At 44.3% G+C, this 20,165-nt stretch overlaps 1 protein-coding gene across 9 annotated transcripts in view; it reads right to left on the bottom strand.

Moving 5' to 3' along the window:
• sema3d (sema domain, immunoglobulin domain (Ig), short basic domain, secreted, (semaphorin) 3D) overlaps positions 1–20,165 on the bottom strand; it is a 253,023-nt gene that overhangs the window by 40,316 nt on the left and 192,542 nt on the right. For all 9 annotated transcript variants that reach the window (XM_073066459.1, XM_073066460.1, XM_073066463.1 and 6 more), the window contains exons 10-11: positions 19,295–19,364; positions 17,624–17,768 (exon numbers count right to left, since the gene is read on the bottom strand). In XM_073066459.1, coding sequence (XP_072922560.1) covers positions 17,624–17,768; positions 19,295–19,364 — 215 coding nt within the window. The remainder of the gene's footprint in view (positions 1–17,623; positions 17,769–19,294; positions 19,365–20,165) is intronic.

Genomic DNA, 20,165 nt, shown 5'->3' with positions numbered 1-20,165 from the left:
AGGATTAATATTTCCATTCATACTGCCCCAGAAATTGTTGACGTACAGAGGTGCCTAGAAGATGCAAATGAGAACAAGATATCTTATTAAATGATTAATGTTGGCCTTCGTCAAATATTGACGGGCAAAGATATCATCTATCAGGAACACAGACATGGAAGGAATCAACTGACAGCCATGTTGTAACGTTGCATTATTCGTGCAAGGAACGACAGTGGCTATATTTCATTAAGCGATTGAAGCGGCTTGATATGTCACTAAGCACACTCAAAAATGTCTTCAGATGTACCGTGGAGAGCATTCTAACTGGTTGCATCACTGTCTGGTATGGAGGGGCTATGTACAGGATTAGAAAAAGCTGCCGAAAGTTGCAAGCTCATCATGGGGTCACCCTCTCCGGCACTGAGGACGACTTCAAAAGGCAATGCCTCAGAAAGGTGGCACCCATCATTAAGGACACCATCACCCAGGACATGCCCTCTCCTCATTGCTACCATCAAGAAGGAGGTACAGGAGCCTGAAGACACTCATTCAGTGCTTCAAAATAGCATCTTCCCCTCCAGCATCAGATTTCTGAATGGACAATGAATTCATGAACAGTACCTCACTAATTTTCCTCTCTCTTTGCATTACTTATTTAATTTATTTTTATATATACTTAGTGTAATTTATAGCTTTTAATTAGCATGTATTACAATGTACTGTTGCCGTACAAAACACATTTCACAGCATACTGTATGCCAGTGATTTTAAACTTGATTCTGATATTAGTGGTGTCAAGGGCCTACACAGAAAGACACGGTACTTGTCAAAAAGTTAGAGCAAAGCATTCCCAAACTTTCAGATCTGTAAGTCTTACATTGAACCGCCCACCTCACAATCAACACACCTGGTCATTGTCCATAATGAGAAGTGTAAATAGTAACCAGAAGTTTTCTACAGCAATCCTGTTGCTAAGGAAACGGGTTCTGAGCGAACAATGAGAAACGCCATGAGGTAATGCTTGTAAAATCTTGGGAAGCACTGAATACTAGTGGGCAAGACCACACAACCTGGACCAGTTCTTCACTGAGGCTCCACGGGACTGTGATGTTCACTTTAATGGAGAGTTGCTGGGAATGACCATCTCCTCTTGCCGTCAGTTTCTGCTCCCATCTCCTGAGCTGCCCTACAGATTGTGACATGGTCAGCTGTAAGCCAGAACATTCTGTACTGTGGTCAGGAGTGTGCAGTTACCACCCACTCAAACTTTCTTTAGCATCAGAGAACTTTAAATAGCAGGACTTTCCACTACAGGCAGATGAACTACATTGAGAAAGTTTGGATCTACTCTGTACCTCAGGGTCATTCCAACTCCTAAACATGCTGGTGGAAGAAATCACCATCTGTTCCAGCATTGGAGACACTTCCCTCCCCATGATGGTGGGAGCCAATGATTTGCCTAACAGGCAGACCCGAAATAGACTGTAGCATGGGCAGGAATGGGTTGTGGCGCCTGTAACCCCAACATTGCTGGGGGGAAAGATATCACTGGCACCAGCCTACCTGCCATCAAGGACATATATACAGAGAGGTGCCAGAAAAAGGCCAGGAACATCATGAAGGACCCCACCCACTCTGCTCATGGACTGTTTGAATCTTAATCTTGGTTCTTTTGCTGTCATCTCCCGCAGCGATCAGCAATAAATCAAAAAATAACCGAAGTTCTCTGGGTATAGAGTGCTTGTGCAAGGTGACGATGGATGCTTTGACCACCCAAGACCTGGCCAAGACAAGTATTGCATTGAAACCTACCCGTGGTATGATTCATTGGGACGCTGTTGTTCCACGTTTATCCTGTTTCACCCCCACTGGAGAGCACATCATCCACTGTGGCTGGAACAGAACTGCAGCAGCTGCTGGATCTCTACAGCTCCAGAAGGTGATGAGAAACATCCACTGACAGCGAGTTCCAAAATCACAAAACCACTGTGTATGCTGCTGGGTCCAACTGACTGCAGAAAGTGATTTACTGTATGTGGGCCATTTCAAATATAATTCAAGCTTGTCCTGAGTCATAGAGCCATGCTGATGGAAGTACAGGAGCTTCACTGCCATGAGGATGAAAGTACAGAAGCTTCAGGACCTACACCACAAAGTTCAGGAACAATTACTACTCCTCAATCATCAGGCTGTTGAACAGAGGAGATAACTTCACTCACCCCAGCACTGAACTGTTCCCACAACCTATGGACTGATTTTCAAGGACTCTTCATCTGGTTGGGTTGGATTGTTCTCCAATTGTGGCTATTTACTTGCAAAAGTTTCATCTCCCTGCGAGGAGATAGCGCTGTTGATCGTAGTGTGTCCTTCGAACGCTTGGCCTTTATATACCTTTAAATCCGCTGATTGGACCTCATTTCAGAAACTCAATTGTGATGTGGAGAGGAAATCTTGTTGCGGATTGGCTATGTGGCGAACTTCGTGCAATGTGGTCAGGAATTTTGCCTGCACCGGCTCATAAATAGGATCGAGGTCTACGTTTTTTTGTATACCGAATAGCTTGCAGAAAACTATGCTTCTAGGAATAATTTTGCATGCCGTGCATTTGCTTGTGTCGTGATTTTCACTGATGCCCAGTCACATTTGCACCCCTCTCAATCTTCATGGCTAGAGACCAGGGAGTCATGCCGCTTTAGAGCCAGTTGATGTTCATGGGTCCTTGTGGATATTTTTCTCCCAGTTTGGCTGATGTAATATTTGCTGCAGTTCCCACATTGGTTTTTGTAGATCACATTGGTCTTGTCTTTGTCTGCAAAGTACTCTCCTCAACGTTGCTGTTGGCTCATGTGTCACGGAAATTCTGTGTTCTTGGAGCAGTCTTCATCTCATGTTCTGGATATTTATTGTTTATTCATTATTATTATTAATATTATTATTACAACAACTTTTTTCTCTTTTTGTATTTGCACATTTTTATTGTCTCTTGCCCACTGGTGCTTGTTTGTCCTGTTGGAAGTGGCCTTCTATTGACACTATTGCGTTTCATTCTATTTAGTATGAATGCCCGCAAGAACATGAACCTCAGGGTAGTAAATGGTGACATATATGTACATTGATAATAAATTTACTTTGAATTTTGAACAGGTTCTCCTGCATAACTGGTCCTTGCTAACCAAAATTAAAATATAGAACATCAAAAACAGTATAGGCCCTTTGGTCCACAATGTTGTGCTGACCTAGACAAACATACTCCATAATCAATCTAACCCTTCCCTGCGGCACGGCCCATAATCCTACATTTTTCTATCGTCCATGTGCTCATGTAAGAATGACTTAAATGTCCCTAATGTACCTGCCTCTACCACTACCTCCATGCACCCACCACTCTCTGTGTAAAATAGTTACCTCTGTCATCTCCCATAATCCTTCCTCCACTCATCATAAATGGATGATCTTTGGTATTTGTCATTGCTGCCCAAAGCGACAGATTGGCTGCCGATCTGTCTGTGGATCTCATAAACACCTCTGTCAAGTAGTCGGTCATCCTCCTTCACTCCAAAGAGAAAAGCCCTATCCAAAAGGGCAAAATTCCCATCTGAGCTGGTCCTATTTGCTTGGGATTGGCCCACATCCCTCTGAACCAGGGGTTCCCAATCTTTTTCCTGTCATGAACCAATACCATTAAGCAAGCCGCTTGTGGACCCCAGGTTGGGAGCTCCTGCTCTAAACCTTTCCGAGCTAGTAAAGACACTGCCCTATAGTGTCAGAGACCTCCGGTGCTGTCTGTGTGGAGTTTTCACACTCTCCCGGTTTTGTCCGGATGTTTTCCGGTTTCCACATAGATGTGTGGATTAGTTACCCTAAATGTCCATTGTACATTGTCCATTGAGTGCGGATAGGTCATAGAGTCAGGGGAGGGTGACGAAAATGTAAAAACCATAAAAATGTGACAAAAGGTCCTGTGCTTTCCCAGCATATATAACTCTTCTTGGGCTTCCAGCCGGGCCCAGGTGTTAATTTTACCCAACATTTCGATGACAAACTGCCACCTTCATCAGGCATGCCTAGGCATGTCTAGTCCAGTGGTATATATACTCGACTCCTGTCATCCGTCCTTTCTGATTGGTTAGACCTCAACCAATCGGGTTTCCGCTGTCCCACCTTGTTTAAAATCATATTCCAGTTCTTACTTTGTTCTTTGTTGGAATTCTATTCTCTAATCTTACTTCAATGGCTTCCCTCGCCAGGGCGGCCCCAAAAACCATTAGTGCGGCACAGTGCTTTTGTGCCATCAATGTCAATCTTGTGGTCATTCCACGTGCAATGTTCTGCTGCTGCTGAATTTCAACAAAGATGAAAGTTCCGCTCTATAGTGAGAACTGGAATATGATTTTAAACAAGGTGGGACAGCTTGATTGGTTGAGGATTAACCAATCAGGAAAGACAGGTGACGGGTGTTGAGTATACTAACCGCCACACTAGACGTGCCTGCGTATCATCCCTGATGAATATGGAAGAGCTTGTCATTGAAACCTCAGTTGAAATCGAAACCTGGATCCAGCTGGAAGCCCGAAAATAGTTTATGAATAAAAAATGTATTGATGGAAATGATCACATGGTTTGAGTGGGCTGACTGGGCTGCTCCATGTTGTATCTCTTTACATCCCCATGACTCCTATAATGGGGGAGTCTAGGACCAGAAAGCACCGCCTCAGAATAGAAGAACATCCCTTTATAACAGAAATGCGGAGGAATCTCCTTAGCCAGGGGGTGATGAATTTATGGAATTCAATGCCGTAGACAGCTGGGAGGCCAAGTCATTGGGTACATTTAAAGTCGAGGTTGATAGGTTCTTGATTAGTCAGGGCATCAAAGGTTATGGGATGAAGGCAGGAGAATGGGGTTGAGAGGGATAATAAATCGGCCATGATGGAATGACGGAGCAACGTGGAATGGACTGAATGGCCTAATTCTGCTCGGTGTCTTATGGTCTCCATTATCCCTGTAGAGTCATCACAAAGGCAGCACTGATTGAAATATCAATTCCTCCTTAACCCCCAAACTGAGCGATTAGTGATACCTTATTATCTCTGCTGTTTACAATCAGAAAGATTTCATCTGCATGCCTCTCAGGGACCTGGACCAATGGACTACCATTACAGACACCTCTGCAAGGAGGGAGTAATGTGGACAGTATTTCATTTTTCTCCAGAGGCTATGAGAAGATCTCAAATTACTACCGTACTTTGAAATGGAACTATGGCCTGTTCAAAAGTTTCTCTGCTGGAAGAGTTTCAGGGTCTAACAGAACATTTTTAAGGATCCTTGTTACTACATTTCCATATTTTCCCTCTTTTCAATTGCTGCTTTCTCCCTGCCAGACGTCCTCAGATATTATTTCTCTGAGCATAACGGTGACATGCCTTTTCCTTTCCGCCCAGCCATCAATCGTGAAAATTCTCATTATGGCATCATTCTGAATTTCCATGCAGCGATGCCAGCTCTGGACAGATGAGGTGGGACAAACAGCCAAATGAAAGAGTTGAAAATTTTCCCAACCATCAGTGGAACCTTCACAGCCTCCTAACTTTTTTGGTTAAATTAGATGTTCCAGAATGCCTTTGCAGAACGGGGATACTGATCTCCTTTAGAAATTCATTCCTGGGGCCTGCGGTTTTCTGACAAGTCGACACTTGTTCACGTCCCAGACAACCAGGCCACCTTGGAGCAGGGCTTTGTTCAGAGTTGTTCTCTGAGCCAATCCAACAGCTGGTTCCAAGCAACCACCGTGCTACGGGTTTGGAGTCACTGAGAGACCAGACTTGATGAGAAAGGGAATTCTATGAGGCAAATTATTTTTCAAGCCCAATCATTTTTGAAACTTATTAAATTTATTTGTCACATGTACATGGAAACATACAATGAGGTGTGTCCTTAGTCTGGGGATGAGCTGGGAGCAGACTGCAAGTGTTCCCAAGCTTCTAGAAGAAACATAGCAGGCCTACAACTCACTAACCCTAACCCAACAACTCTGCGACGTGGGAGGAAACTGGAGCACCTGGAGGAAACCTGCATGGTCACAGAGAGAATGTACAAACGCTCAATAGACAGCAGCAGAAAATGGACCTGGATCAGTGGAACTGTATAGCAAACGCTAACCGCTACACTACCACGCAACCACGTAAGGTGGCTGCACGGTCTTTTTTCCCCCCAAAATAAAGGGAACTGGAAGGCAAAAGGTGAAAGGAGAAATATTTCAGAGGGACCCAAGGTGCAACTTCTTCACACGAGTTTGGTAGGTGTACAAAATGACCTGCCGGAGAGGAAGTAGCTGAGGCAGGTACAATAACAACATTAAAAAGACAGGTACATGTGTACATGGATAGGAAAGATTCAGAGGGATATGGGCCAATACGGACAAATGGGACAAGTTTTAGGTGGGAACTTTGGCTGGCATGGATGGGTTGGGCCAAAGGGCCTTTTTCCGTGTTGTATGACTCTATAACTTGATAGCTCCGTTGTAAGTGACAAGGAGAGACTGTAAACAACCATTCGACACCTGGACAAGGATAGGGTGTGTCACACAAGGAAGGGTGAACACACACATACAGTATGTGGCCTTAGCCACTCAGCGGCCACTTCATTTAAGGGAGTAGAAAGTAAAGTGTGTACTGACTGTGAGTTCATGGTCCTTTGCTACTGCAGCCCAAGGCTCGATGTGCTGTACATTCAGAGATACTCTTCAGCACACCACTGTTGTCTTTTGTTTTGCAACATTCCCTGCAAACTCTAGGGACTGCTGTGCGTGAAAATCCCAGGAGATCAGCAGTTTCTGAGTTACTCAAATCACCAACAATCATTCCAAAGTCACTTAGATCACATTTCTTCCTCATTCTGATACAACTGAACCTCCTGACTGTGCCTGCATGCTTTAATGCATTGAGTCGCTGCCACATGATTGGCTGATGAGATATTCGCATTAACGCGCAGGTGTACAGGGGTACCTAATAGAGGTGTCACTGAGAGTAGATTCCCTCACTCTCTCTCTTTGTACAACACTTCAACTGTCATAAGCACTACATGGGGGAACAAATAGCTACCACACTTACTGATGTCTTCACTGATCTGCTTTGACACATTTCACTGTATGTTTTGATATACACAGTACAAATAAAGTTAACCTTTAATCTTTAAGTAGTGTTGCCTTCCAACCCATGAAGATGATATGACCACTATGCCTCTACTCAGACAAATCTCCTTCAGCAGCCTGAACCCACTGAAATCTACCTTCCCCTTTCTCCTGTCTTCTCCTTTCTACTCCCCTAAATCCTTCACTGAGCACGTTACCCCTTCAGCAGCCTCCTGAACGGGTGACCAACTGTGTAGGCCTGTATTTGAGCAGTGAACCTTCTCCCCGTTATCGTTCCATGCTTTTAACATCAAAGGCCACAATTTAAAAGTCAGGATCCCAGGCAAGATAAAGGAAAATGTATTTGTGAATCCAAACACAAAGGAATCTTTCAGCAGTAAAACCCGACCCTGTTTGAGGTCAGTGCTGGCAGTGTCTGAATGAGGTAGCTCTCACTGAGAGAGGGGCAAAGGAACCACTGTCAGTATAACAGTTTCATTACCAAACAAATTTAAAATACAGAGGCTGATTTAGGAGAAATATCATATTTCAATGTTCAAAGTAAATTTATCATCAAAGTACATATATGTCACCATATACTCCGAGATTCATTTTCTCACAGATATTCACAGTAGAACAAAAAAAATACAATAGAATAAATGAAAAATGACATAATGGCTGACAAAGATCCAGTGTGCAATACTAAATAAATATAAAAGATAGATAGATAGATAATACTGAGAACATGATTTGTAGAGTCCTTGGAAGTGAGACCTAGGTTGTGGAATCAGTCCATTGTTGAGGTGAGTGAAGTTATCCACTCTGGTTCAGGAGCCTGACGGCTGTAGGGTAATCACTGTTACTGAGACATGATACTCGGGGTGGCACGGTAGCGTAGTGGTCACCACAACGGTTTACAGTTGTGGTGAACTACATATACCTGTCTGGACACGCCCCTCTGCTGACTGCTCAACAGTACCAGCAACCTGGGTTCAATTCTCACCACTGCCTGTAAGGAGTTTGTATGTTCTCCCCGTGACCGTGTGGATTCAGGTTTCCTCCCACAGTCCAAAGAAGTAACGGTTGGTAGGTTAATTGGTTATTGTAAATTGTCCCGTGATTAGGTTAAAACTGGGGGGGGGGGGGGGGGGAGGTGTTGCTGGGCAGCCCGGTTCAAAGCACCAGAAGGGTCTACTCTGGTACGCCAATAAAATAAAATAAATTGTACAGTGAAGGAATGGCTAAGTTAAAGAGACAACACTGGGAGCCTGAGGTCCTAAACAAACACAAATGCCTTTCCTGGGTTATCCACACACGGTGACCAATCAGTGCCTCTTGCCTGCTTACGTGGGTCTCACTCCTCTCCATTAGCACTCCACTGCAGGAGGTGCCAGATTTCCGGAAAGCTGCTCAGTCGCCTGCCAACTCAAAGCAAGTGGGGCAGGCTGTGCTCATTTTCCTATTTTGCTGTCTGTCCCTGAGCCGACAGCAGCCTGACATGAAGGCAGTGTTATTACAAGTCTGATTTATTCCGGCTAATTCCACCTGCCAAGAATAATAGGAAATGCAGAGACGGCACGAAGACAGGAAGACAATGAATGGTGTGTGGTCACCGGTTCGAAATGTCCTGAGCTAGCAGACTCCTCCCTGAGAGTATAGGGCTGTCCACCCAGTTGTCGAATGATTAAATACTTCATTCTGATGGTCACTGGAAACTCCAGTTTTGACTTTGTTCCGATGCCTCCTTGAAAGTTTACTCTTGTATAGAAAGCAGTTGTCAGGATAGCAGTTCAAAATCAGAATCAGGTTTATTATCACTGGTATATACCATGGAATGTATTGTTTTGGTACAGTGCATGGCATAAAAGAAAATTTTAAATGGGATCTCACCTCCACAAAGAGTAGACAACAAATACCAAGCCTTTCTAGTGCTGCTCAGACCCACTGCGTCTGTATTCCTACAGGGACAGATGACGTTGGCAGAAAACTCAGCGGACATCCACCATGTTATTGCTTGGTATGGAAGCGCCAATTCCCAAGAATGGAAAAGTCCACAGAAATTGATGGATACAGCCCAGTCCATTACAGGAAAAGCTGTATCCACCACTGAGCACAGCTACAAAGAGCCTTGCCACAAGAAAGCAGTGTCCATCGTCAGGGACCCCCACCATTTAGATACATGCTCTCTTTTGGCTGATGCCATTGGGAAGGAGGTACAGGAGCCTCAGGTCCCATGTCACCAGGTTCAGGAACAGTTATTACCCCTCATCCAGCAGGCTCTTGAACCAGTATGGATAATTTCACTCACAACAGCTCTGAACAGATCTCTGGCTCACTGTCAAGAAACAATTCATGTTCTCAGGATTATTTATTTATTATCATTATTATTATTTAGTTTTTGTCAGCTCAAGCTGGTAAAACCTGACATACAGGCATAGCCAGGCACACTCTTCTCTCAATTGCTAGGAACTTTCGGACTATTCTAGTGGTGCTTAGCATTTCTTCTTCTTCTTCTTCTTCTTCCTCCTCTTCTTCTTCTTCCTCTTCTTCCTCTTCCTCTCTTTATTATTATTATTAATTGTTTTTTCTTGTATTTGCAGTTTGCCTTTTATACATTGGTTGCTTGATCAGCTTTTATGAGTAGTTTTTCATTGATTCTATTGTATTTCTTTGATCTATTGTAAATGCCTGCAAGAAAATGCAGGCAGCATGGTAGTGTAGTGGTTAGCACAACGCTTTACAGTACAGGCGACCCGGGTTCAATTCCCACCGCTGCCCGTAAGGAGATTATACGTTCTCACCGTCACCCTGTGGCTTTCTTTTGGGTGCTCTGGTTTCGTCCAAAGAAGTCCTGATCAGTAGGTTAATTGATCATCGTAAATTATCCCATGATTAGGCTGGGATTAAATCGGAGGATGCTGGGTGGTGTGGCTCGACGGGCAATTCTGCGCTTCATCTTAATAAATAATAAATAAAGTGAAACTCGGGTTATATATTGTTACATATAGGTACTTTGATTTTGTGATGAGGGTCATCTCAAAAAAGATCATGAAGTTGCCTACCCATCCTGAACTCAGGAAGTTTAGGAGAATGCTGCTCAGAAGTAGATTTTACCCCACTGTTATAAGACTATTGAATGGTCCCCCAGTACAAGTAAGAAGCACTCTTGACTTATCAATCTATCTTGGTATAGCCTTGCACCTTATTGACTACCTGCATTGCAGTTTCTCTGTAACTGTAAGCTTTATTCTGTGCTCTTACTGCTTCTCCCTGTACTGCATAACTCAATGCACTGTGATAATGAAATAATCTGCACAAACAGCATGTTAAAGGAGTTTTTCAGCATACCTCAGTGCGTGTGACAATAATAGACCAATTTACCACTTTACCAATGTGTTAATAGTCTGGAAGTGAATGGGGAGTTGAGGAAAGACACAGAGTGGGAAGGAACAATTTCACAGTGTCTCTTGTGGACTTCAGCTGTGCTCGGGCTTGCCTCTCTCCACTGTGCTGGCTCCCAGCTGACAGGTACATTCCAATTAGAAAAAAATGTCAACTGCTAAATTAAACACGTTTTCAATATGCTTGAGTGTGCGTGAAGAAAATGTTATAACAATAGAAACCCTCAGCTTGTTGTGAATTGATCGGTGATTAGCAATTGCTGTATCAGCTTCAGGCGTTACATCCATTGTACAGCCATGCCAAGTACAAATCACTGGAGATGACTTCGTCACAACAATGGGTGAGATTTTAACTTCCATTGTTACATATTGCCGACTGGAAGTCAATAAAACATAGCCTTGCCTAGTCACAGCCATTGCCATACAGTACAGACCCTGGCCCTTCGGCCCGTCTGATCTTGGCTGGCGTAGCGGTGAGCGTAGCACTTTACAGCATCGGTGACCTGGGTTCAATTACTGGCACTGTCTTTAAGGAATTTTTACATCCTCCTCGTGACCACGCGGGCTTCCTCCGGGTGCTCAAGCTGCCTCCCATATTCCAAAGATGTACATACAGGTTAGTAGGTTAATTGGTCACGTGCGTGTAATTGGGCAGCACGGACTCATTTGGCCAGAAGGGCCTTTTACCATGCTGTATCTCCAAATAACAATAACTTTTGAATCTTCTATCAAATTCCATTGACCTTCACCCAGACCATAGCCTTCCATTCCCCACTTATTCATGTGCCCAACCAAACTTCTGTTAAATTCATCCCTTCTGCTGGCAGCTCGTTTCGCACTCTCACCACCCTCTGAGTGAAGAACTTGTTGAAGGAATCCCATGACTTTCTCCCAACAACTCTCTGATGGAGGGTCTCGGCCCACTTGCTCATTTCCATCGATGCTGCCTGACCTTGCAGAGTTCCTCCAGCGTTTTGTGTCTGTTGCTCGTGGAGAGCCCCCAATTCAGGGAGGCTGCATTGGTTAAACAACGTGACTCATCTCCACCTTCCCAAGGGCAATGAGGTTGGGTAGTAAATACTGATCTTTTCCGAGGTGCCACACTCCATGGATTTGAGCAATAAATAAGCAAGAATGGGATATGTCACACAGAGGTGTTCATTGTTCAAGAACAGCTTCTTCCCTTTAAGCCTTCAGTTCCCAAACCAACCAGAACAAACAGAACCTCTACAGTTTAGCAGCTCTATTACACTTCAATCACTTGGCACTAAAATAGACTCTTTTGTTTAAATTGGGGCTTTATCTTGCAAAAATCGTGCATAATTCACAATTAATTCCTGTTTCTTGTGTGAATGCTGCTTTTATGACACTCTGTGCCTGTGACGCTGTAAGTTTTTCATTGCACCTGTGCACACATGGACTTGTGCAGATGACAATAAACTTCTCTTTGTCATTGTTTGTTTAGGGTTTTTTTTGTCGAGATCAATACTGTGCTGAAAATGAGCTTAACACTCTAAAGGTACTGAGTGGTATTGAGTATCAGAGTTGTGGCATGTTGCTTCACACAAAGTCGTGGGCGAATCCATACTTGGAGAGCTGTGTACAATTTTGGTCACACTGTTACAGAAAATCCTCCAAGAGGACCATAACCTTGTCGTGGTTTGGAGTCTTGCATGCTTCAATCACCCAGAGAGCTACGTTGGCTGAAGTCAGGGCTCTATGCTTTGCGCCACCCATGACAAACAGGTCAAGGGTAGAGACCAGACCAGGAGCGGTCCGCTGGCCCTCCAGGTGTGGGAAGTTCAGCTCAGGGCTAACAACCCTGACTGCTAAAACAAAATCCTTATGGAAACAGCAATGGAGAATCCTTCTACATCTGAGTGTGACAGTATTCCTGAGTCTCCAGCTGACACTTGCATGACTGACAGTAGTGAACACCGAGAGGAAGCTACTGACATGATGAGGGAAGCTCTGAACACCACCAGCGATGGAGGACCTTCATTGGGGCCCTAAGCACCAGTGGTGTAACGGGCAGGAAGTAAGTTATGGAAAATACGTTGTTAAGCTAGGAAGAACGCAGGAAAGATTTACAAGGATGTTAGCAGGACCAGACAGCCTGAGTTATAGGGAGAGGACGGCCAGGAGAGGTCCTTATTCCTTGGGAATGAGGAGAAACCTTTCCGAAATGTTTAATTTTATGAGATGCACAGATAAGGTGGACGCTAACTGTCTTTTCCCCAGGGTAGGGCATAGACTTAGGTTGAGAAAGGGAAGTTTTAAAAGAAACCTGAGGGGTAACTTTTTTCATACAGAATGAGATGCTGGAGGAAGTGTTTGAGCCAGGTACAACAGTGTTGTTGGACAAACACTTGAACAGGTACACGGAGAGGTGGGGCTTGGATATGTGCTGAATGCAGGAAATTGGGACCTGATGGATGGTATCTGGTCGGTACGGATTGGCTGGGCCGAACGGCCATAATCCAATCTGTACTGCTATATGAATGTGACGATCGCCAGTTCACAACTCATCCAATAGGTGGTGCCTCTGGAATTGAGTTGCTGTGTATTCCCGAATGAAGTGAGAACTGTGCTGAACTCAGACGCAGGGGCACTGATAAGGCTCACATTTCACCCATGCAGGTGTTGGGAGAAAGGTTTTCAAGGAGATCTGAGGTCTGATGGAAGTAAATAAGAAATTAATTAACACAAATGATATCTGAAATCTATTTTCCATGACTGTAGCCAAATACTGTACGGCTTTTCTCGAAGCGGGTCGGGAGAAAGTCATTTTAGATGAGATATTATCTGCTTATACATAGAATATAGAAGAGTACAACCCTTCAACCCGCAATGTGATGCTGACCTTTAAATCTACTCCATCATTTATCTAACCCATCCCTCCCACACAGCTTATAACCCTTCATTTTTGAACTAATTTGGCAAGGAGTTGGGAACCAGAGTGAAGGGACTCAGGAAAGGGCGGATGGTAAAAATCCAAAGATAGCTTGCAGTCTGTCTGTCAGGAAGGGCAGGCAGATGATCGGACAAAATTGCAGCCAGCAGGGTGCGTACCAATGCATTAGGAATACAGAATCAAAAAGGATAGCAAATACAGTACACTAAGTGTTATATCTTAATGCAAGGAGTATAAGAAATAAGGTGAATGATCTTTTTGCACTGTTACAGGTTGTCAGGTATGATGCTGTGGCCATCACTGAAAGGTGGCTGAAGGATGGTTGTAGGTGGGACCTGAACGTCCACGGTTACACGTTGTACCAGAGGGACAGGAAGCTAGGCAGAGGGGGTGGCATGCTGGGCTGGTAAAGAATGGCATCAAAGCATTAGAAAGATGTGATATAAGATCAGAGGATGTTGAATTCTTGAGGGTTGAGTTAAGAAACTGCAAGGTTGTAAAAGGACCCTGATGGCAGTTATATACAGGGCTTTAAACAGTAGCTGGGATGTTGGCCACAGATTACAACAAAAAATAGAAAAGGCGAGTCAAAAGGGCGATACTCTGATAGTCATGGGAGACTTTAAAATGCAGGTAGATAGGGAACAGCAGGTTGGTCATGGATCTCAAGAAAGTGAATATGTTGAATGTCTATGAGATAGACATAGACGATTACATAAACGAGGCCATTAGACGTAGACAGAGGCGATTAGGGAGCTTAAGGTAAAAGAACCCTTAGGAGGCAGTGATCACAATATGACTGAGTTCAACTTGATATTTGATAGGGAGAAAGTAAAGTCTGACGTAGCAGTGTTCCAGTGGAGTAAAGGAAATTACAGTGGTATGATACAGGAGTTGGCCAAAGTAAATTGGAAAGAGATGCTGGCAGGGATGACAGCAGAGCGGCAATGGCTTGAGTTTCTGGGGAAAATGAGGAAGGTGCAGGATTGATGTATTCCAAAAACAAAGAAATACTCAGGTGGAAATATAGTACAACCAATCGTGCCTGACAATGGAAATCAAAGCTAATGTAAAGGCAAAAGAGGGGGCATTCAACAAAGCAAAAATTAGTGGAAAGATAGAGAATTGGGAAGCTTTTAAAAACCAATAGTGAGCAACTGTAAGAATATTTAGGAGGGAAAAGATGAAATATGAAAAGCAAACAAGAGGAAATCTGCAGATGCTGGAAATTCAAACAACACACACAAAATGCTGGTAGAACGCAGCAGGCTAGGCAGCATCTATGGGGAGAAGCACTGAAATATGAAAGCAAGCTAGCAAACAATCTCAAGGTGGAAAGAAAAGGCTTTTTTCAAGTAGATAAAAACAAAAGAGAGTTGAGAGTAGATATAGGACAGCTAGAAAATGAGGCCAGAGACATAATAATGGGGAATAAGGAGATGGCAGAGGAATTAAATGAGTATTTTGCATCAGTCTTCACTGTGGAAGACACCAGCAGTGTGCCAGGTGTTGAAGGGTGTGAGGGAAGAGAAGTGAGTGCAGTTATTATTACAAAGAAGAAGGTGCTCAACAAGCTGAAAGACCTTAAGTCACCTGGACCAGATGAACTGCACCCTGGGGTTCCAAAAGATGTAGTGGTAGAGACTGTGCAGGGACTAGTAATGATCTTTCATAAATCATTGGACTCTGGCATGGTGCCGGAGGATTGGAAAATTGCAAATGTCACTCCACTGTTTAAGAAAGGAGAGAGGCAGCAGAAAGGAAATTATAGACCATTTAGCCCAACCTCAGAGGATGGGAAGATGTTTGAATCAATTGTTAAGGAAGAGGTTATGGAGTACTTGGTGACACAGGACAAGATAGGAAAAAGTCTGCATGGTTTCTTAAGGGAAAATCTTGCCTGACGAAACTGTCAGAAATCTTTGAGGAGTTTACAAGTAGGATAGATAAAGGGGATGTGGTGGATGTTGTATATTTGGATTTTCAGAAGGCCTTTGACAAACTGCCACACATGAGGCTGCTTAACAAGTTAAGAGCCCAATGTATTACAGGAAAGTTACTGGCATGGTTAGAGCATTGGCTGATTGGTAGGAGGCAGCGAGTGGGAATGAAAGGATTCTTGTCTGGTTGGTGTCAGTGACTAACGGTGTTCCGCAGGGCTTGGTGCTGGGACCGTTTCTTCTTATGCTGTATATCAATGATTTAGATGATGGAATAGATTACTTTATTGCCAAATTTTCAGATGATATGAGATTGGTGGAGGGGTAGATAGTGTTCAGGAAACAAGAATGATGCAGAAAGAATTAGACAGATTAGGAGAATGAGCAAGAAAGTGGCAAAAGAAATAACAAGAGAGATGTCGGAAAATACATGGTCAGGCACTTTGGTAGAAGAAATAGATGTGCAGACTATTTTCTAAACAGGGAGAAAAGCCAGAGGGTAGTGAATTTGTGGAATTTGTTACCACAGGCATTTGTGGAGGCCAGGTCACTGTGTAAATTTAAGGTGGAGATACATAGATTCTTGATTGGCCACAGCATCAAAGGTTGCGGGGAGAAGGCTGGGGAGTGGGGCTGAGGGGGTGTAAAAAGGATCAGCCGTGATTGACTGGTGGAACAGACTCGATGGGCCAAATGGCCTAATTCTGTCCCTATGTCTTAGGGTCTTATGATCTTATTTTTCTTTTATCCATATGCCTAAGAGTTTCTTAAATGTCCCTGATGTATCTGCCTCTACCACCACATCATTTCAGGTACACACAACTCTTTGTGGAAAAAGCCTGCCTCTGACATCTTCCCTAAACTTCCCTCCAATCACCTTAAACTGATATCCTCTGATATTGGGTAATGTCACAATGGGCAAAAGGTGCTAGCTATCTACTCTAACTATGCTTCTTATAACATTAAAGTTGAAATTTCAAAGCTCAAAATGCATATAAGTCACCCTATACTACTCAGAGATTCACCTTCTTGTGGGCATTCGTAATAGATACAAAGAAATAGATTAGAATCCATGTGGAACTCCTCACAAACAAAGACTGACAACCAATGTGTAAAAGAAGACAAACTGTGTGGATATAAATATATATATAATATATATAAATAATATTGAGAACATACGTTGTGGAGTCCTTGGAAGTGAGTCCATGAGTTCTGGGCAATGCACACGAAATGCTGGAGGAACTCGGCAGGCCAGGCAGCATCTATGAAAAAGAGTGAACAGCCGACATTGTCTCAACACAAAATGTCAACTGTTTACTCCTTTCCATTGACGCTGCCTGGCCTGCCGAGTTCCTCCAGCATTTAGTGTGCGTTGCTTTGGATTTTCAGCATCTGCAGATTTTCTTGTGTTTGCCATAAGTTGTGGAATCAGTTCAGTGTTGAGGTGAGTGAAGTTATCCACAGTGGTTCAGGAGGCTGATGATTGAAGGGACCTGGTGGTCTGGCACCTAAGGCTCCTGTACCCCCTTCCTGGCAGCAGCAGTGAGAGAAAGCATGACCTGGACGGCGGGGTATCTGATGGATGCTTCTTTCTTGTAGCAGCGTTCCTTGTAGATGTGCTCAACGGTGGGGAGGGATTTTCCTGTGATGGGCTGGGCTGTATACACTTCTGTTTCATGATTTTTCCGTTCTTGGATTATACAACCCTGTCAAGTCACCACTCGTCCTCTTTCACTCCAAAGAGAAAAGCCCCAGCTTGCTCAGCTTCCCAACATAAGACATGCTCTCGAATCCAGGTAACGTCCCGGTAAATCTCCTCTGCATTCTTTCCAAAGCTTCTGCATCCTCTCCAAAGCTTCTACATCCTTCCTATAATGAGGCGATCCGAACTGAAAACAATTTTCCAAGCATTGTCTAACCAGACTTTTGTAGATCTGTAACATTACCTCGCAGCTCTTGAACCCAGTCCCCTGACTAATGAAAGCCAACACACCATAAACCTTCTTAACAACCCTACCAACTTGCATAGCAACTTCGAGGGATGTGGACCCCAAGATCCATCCGCACCTCTACACTGTAAAGAATCTGCCATTAACTATTTGTACTCATGTGTTTGCTACAGATGACCAGACTCTGTACATCTCCCCCAAGTCCCCCTGCACCGCCTGTGCAGTTTGAGGTAACATTGGACTCTCACCCATGCTGAGCTTAAGCTGAAAGCTCAGATAAAGGCCACTCTGTCTCTGGGCGTACTTACCGTCCCTGGACGGGGGTAAGGGATTCGCCCCTCGTACTCAACCCAACGATGATCAGGACCTTCCTTGTGAGCGTAGGGTCCATTGAAAGCAGCGCGGATATCGGCCATGCTGTAGGCACACACTGCTGAGCCCTTAAAGATCGAACTGTGAAATAAGGATGTCCACAAATTAATACCTAAATTGATATAATTTCTTTTATTAAAAAAGTAAAGTACTTAGATAAAGTTAGACATAATGGTAAAATAAGGCTCCTAGAAAACTTTTGATCTACCCATGTCCTTGTGGAAAAGATTTGACAGAAGAGAAATTGCATTTAACCCTCAAATAAGCATCAAATTGTACCAAGTGACCTACTCTCTGTCTGCCACCCCCTCCATCTGCCCCTCACCGACATACTCCTCCCATTGGTCCCCCTCCCCATGCTCCCACTCCCTTGTCTGGTTCCACACTCAAACTTCTTCTCCTACCTATCCTACCATCTGCAGCCCTTTTTCACCTCTAGCTCTCACCTCAGCTTCTGTCACTGTTCCCACTCTCCCCTCCTCCCTCTGCCTATCACCCCTCCCTCACCTGGATGCACCCATCACTTGCCAGTTCCTGCTCCACCCCTTCCCCTCAACTGCCCTCTCTCCTTGGTAGATGGCACTGGTGTGGAGTTTCACTCCCTCTGCACTGTGGGAATGAGGCTCCACACCCAGTTTGGCCCAGGGGCCACACACTGTGGAAGTGAGGCTCCACACCCAGTTTGGCCCAGGGGCCACACACTGTGGAAGTGAAGCTCCACAGCTGGCTCAGCCCAAGGACTGCATGCACAATCCATATTTAAGTGGGGGATAATTCAAAATGTGGGAGCGGAGGCAGGTACGTCCCTCCAAACCCATACAACATCTGCACAATGTATGCAGTATGAAGAGCACCTCCTCCCTCACTACCAGTGGCCACCCACTTTAATTCCACTTCCTATTCCCTTTCCGATATGTCTATCCATGGCCTCCTCTGCTATCGTGATGAGGCCATAGTAAAGTTGGAGGAATAACACCTTATATTCTGTCTGATTAAGCTCCAACCCAATGACATGAACACTGATTTCTCAAACTTCCATTAATGCCCCCCTTTCACCACTTCCCATCCCCTTTTCCCTCTCTCATCTTATCTCCTTGCCTGCCCATTGCCTCCCTCTGGTGCTCCTCCTTTTCTTTCTTCCATGGCCTTCTGTCCTCTCCTATCAGACTCCCCTTCTCCAGCCCTGATTCTCTTTCACCAATCAACTTCCCATCTCTTTATTTTATCCCTCCCCCTCCCAGTTTCACCTATCGCCTTGTGTTTCTCTCTCCTCTTTCCCCACCTTTTAAACCTACTCATCTTTTCTTCTCCAGTCCTGCTGAAAGGTCTGGGCCTGAAACGTCAACTGTACTCTTTTCCATTGATGCTGCCTGGCCTGCTGAGTTCCTCCAGCATTTTGTGTGTGCTGCTCGGACTGCCAGCATCTGCAGATTTTCTCTTGTTTGTGTCAGAAAATCCCAACAGAAACACCTTTATCTTTCACTCCACTTACACCAGTATAGTTCCTGAATAAATCCACTGCTTCACTCTACCTGTGCCAGTATTGAACCTGAAGAGGTCCACTGCTTCAGGAAGTTTTAACACATGCATCAGTTCTTCTTATTTACCTTGTGGTAGTGAAGACTCCATAAACAAGGGGGTTCCTTTGATCTCTGGTCTGGAGCAGGAACACATCCTCTGCCAAGAATAACAGAGTTGTTAATGTTAAAACGTTAAACTCCAGGAAACATATCGCTGGACAATCATCTTTCAGCTAATCATCAAAGTAGCTTTCAGTTCATACAACCATTGCTGCGTTGAGGAGGCTCTCTGAACAGAAGTGTTTGCAGGAAGGATGTAGAAGCTTTAGAGAGGGTTTTGCGGAGATTTACCAGGATGCTGCCTGGATTAGAGGGCATGTCTTATGAGGAGAGGCTGAGTGAGCTAGGGCTTTTCTCTTTGGAGTGGAGGAAGAGAGGTGTACAAGATGGCAGAGAGGTGTACAAGATGGCATAGAGATGTACAAGATGGCAAGAAGCATAGACAGAGTGAATAGTTTGAGACTTTTCTGCAGAGGAGCAAATGCCCAAGGTCATCAATTTAAGATGATTGGAGGAAAGTATTGGGGAGTTATCAGAGGAAGGTTTTTTACACAGTGTTTGTTTAGTTCATGGAACATGCTGCCAGGGATAGTGGTAGAGGCAGGTCCATTAGGGACATTTAAGAGTCTCTTAGATAGGCACGTTGTTGAAAGAAAAATGGAGGGTTATGTAGGAGATAAGCATTAAATTGATTTTGGTGCAGGTTAAAGGGATGGCACAACATTCAGGGCTGAAGGGCCTGTAACACGGTGTACTGTTCTATGTTCTGTTCCATGTTCATCCACTTCTCCTCTGATGGTCAGTTGCCAAGTTTTGACTGGTTAGTCCAGCGGTGAAACAACATATCAAGATGCTAAAAGGAGGAAGGCCCTTCCCGCAGCCATCTGAAAACCCTCTC

The sequence above is a fragment of the Hemitrygon akajei genome, chromosome 14, assembly GCF_048418815.1.
Source record: "Hemitrygon akajei chromosome 14, sHemAka1.3, whole genome shotgun sequence".
In the NCBI taxonomy this organism is placed as follows: Eukaryota; Metazoa; Chordata; class Chondrichthyes; order Myliobatiformes; family Dasyatidae; genus Hemitrygon; species Hemitrygon akajei.
This window is presented reverse-complemented; position numbering and strand designations above follow the sequence as displayed.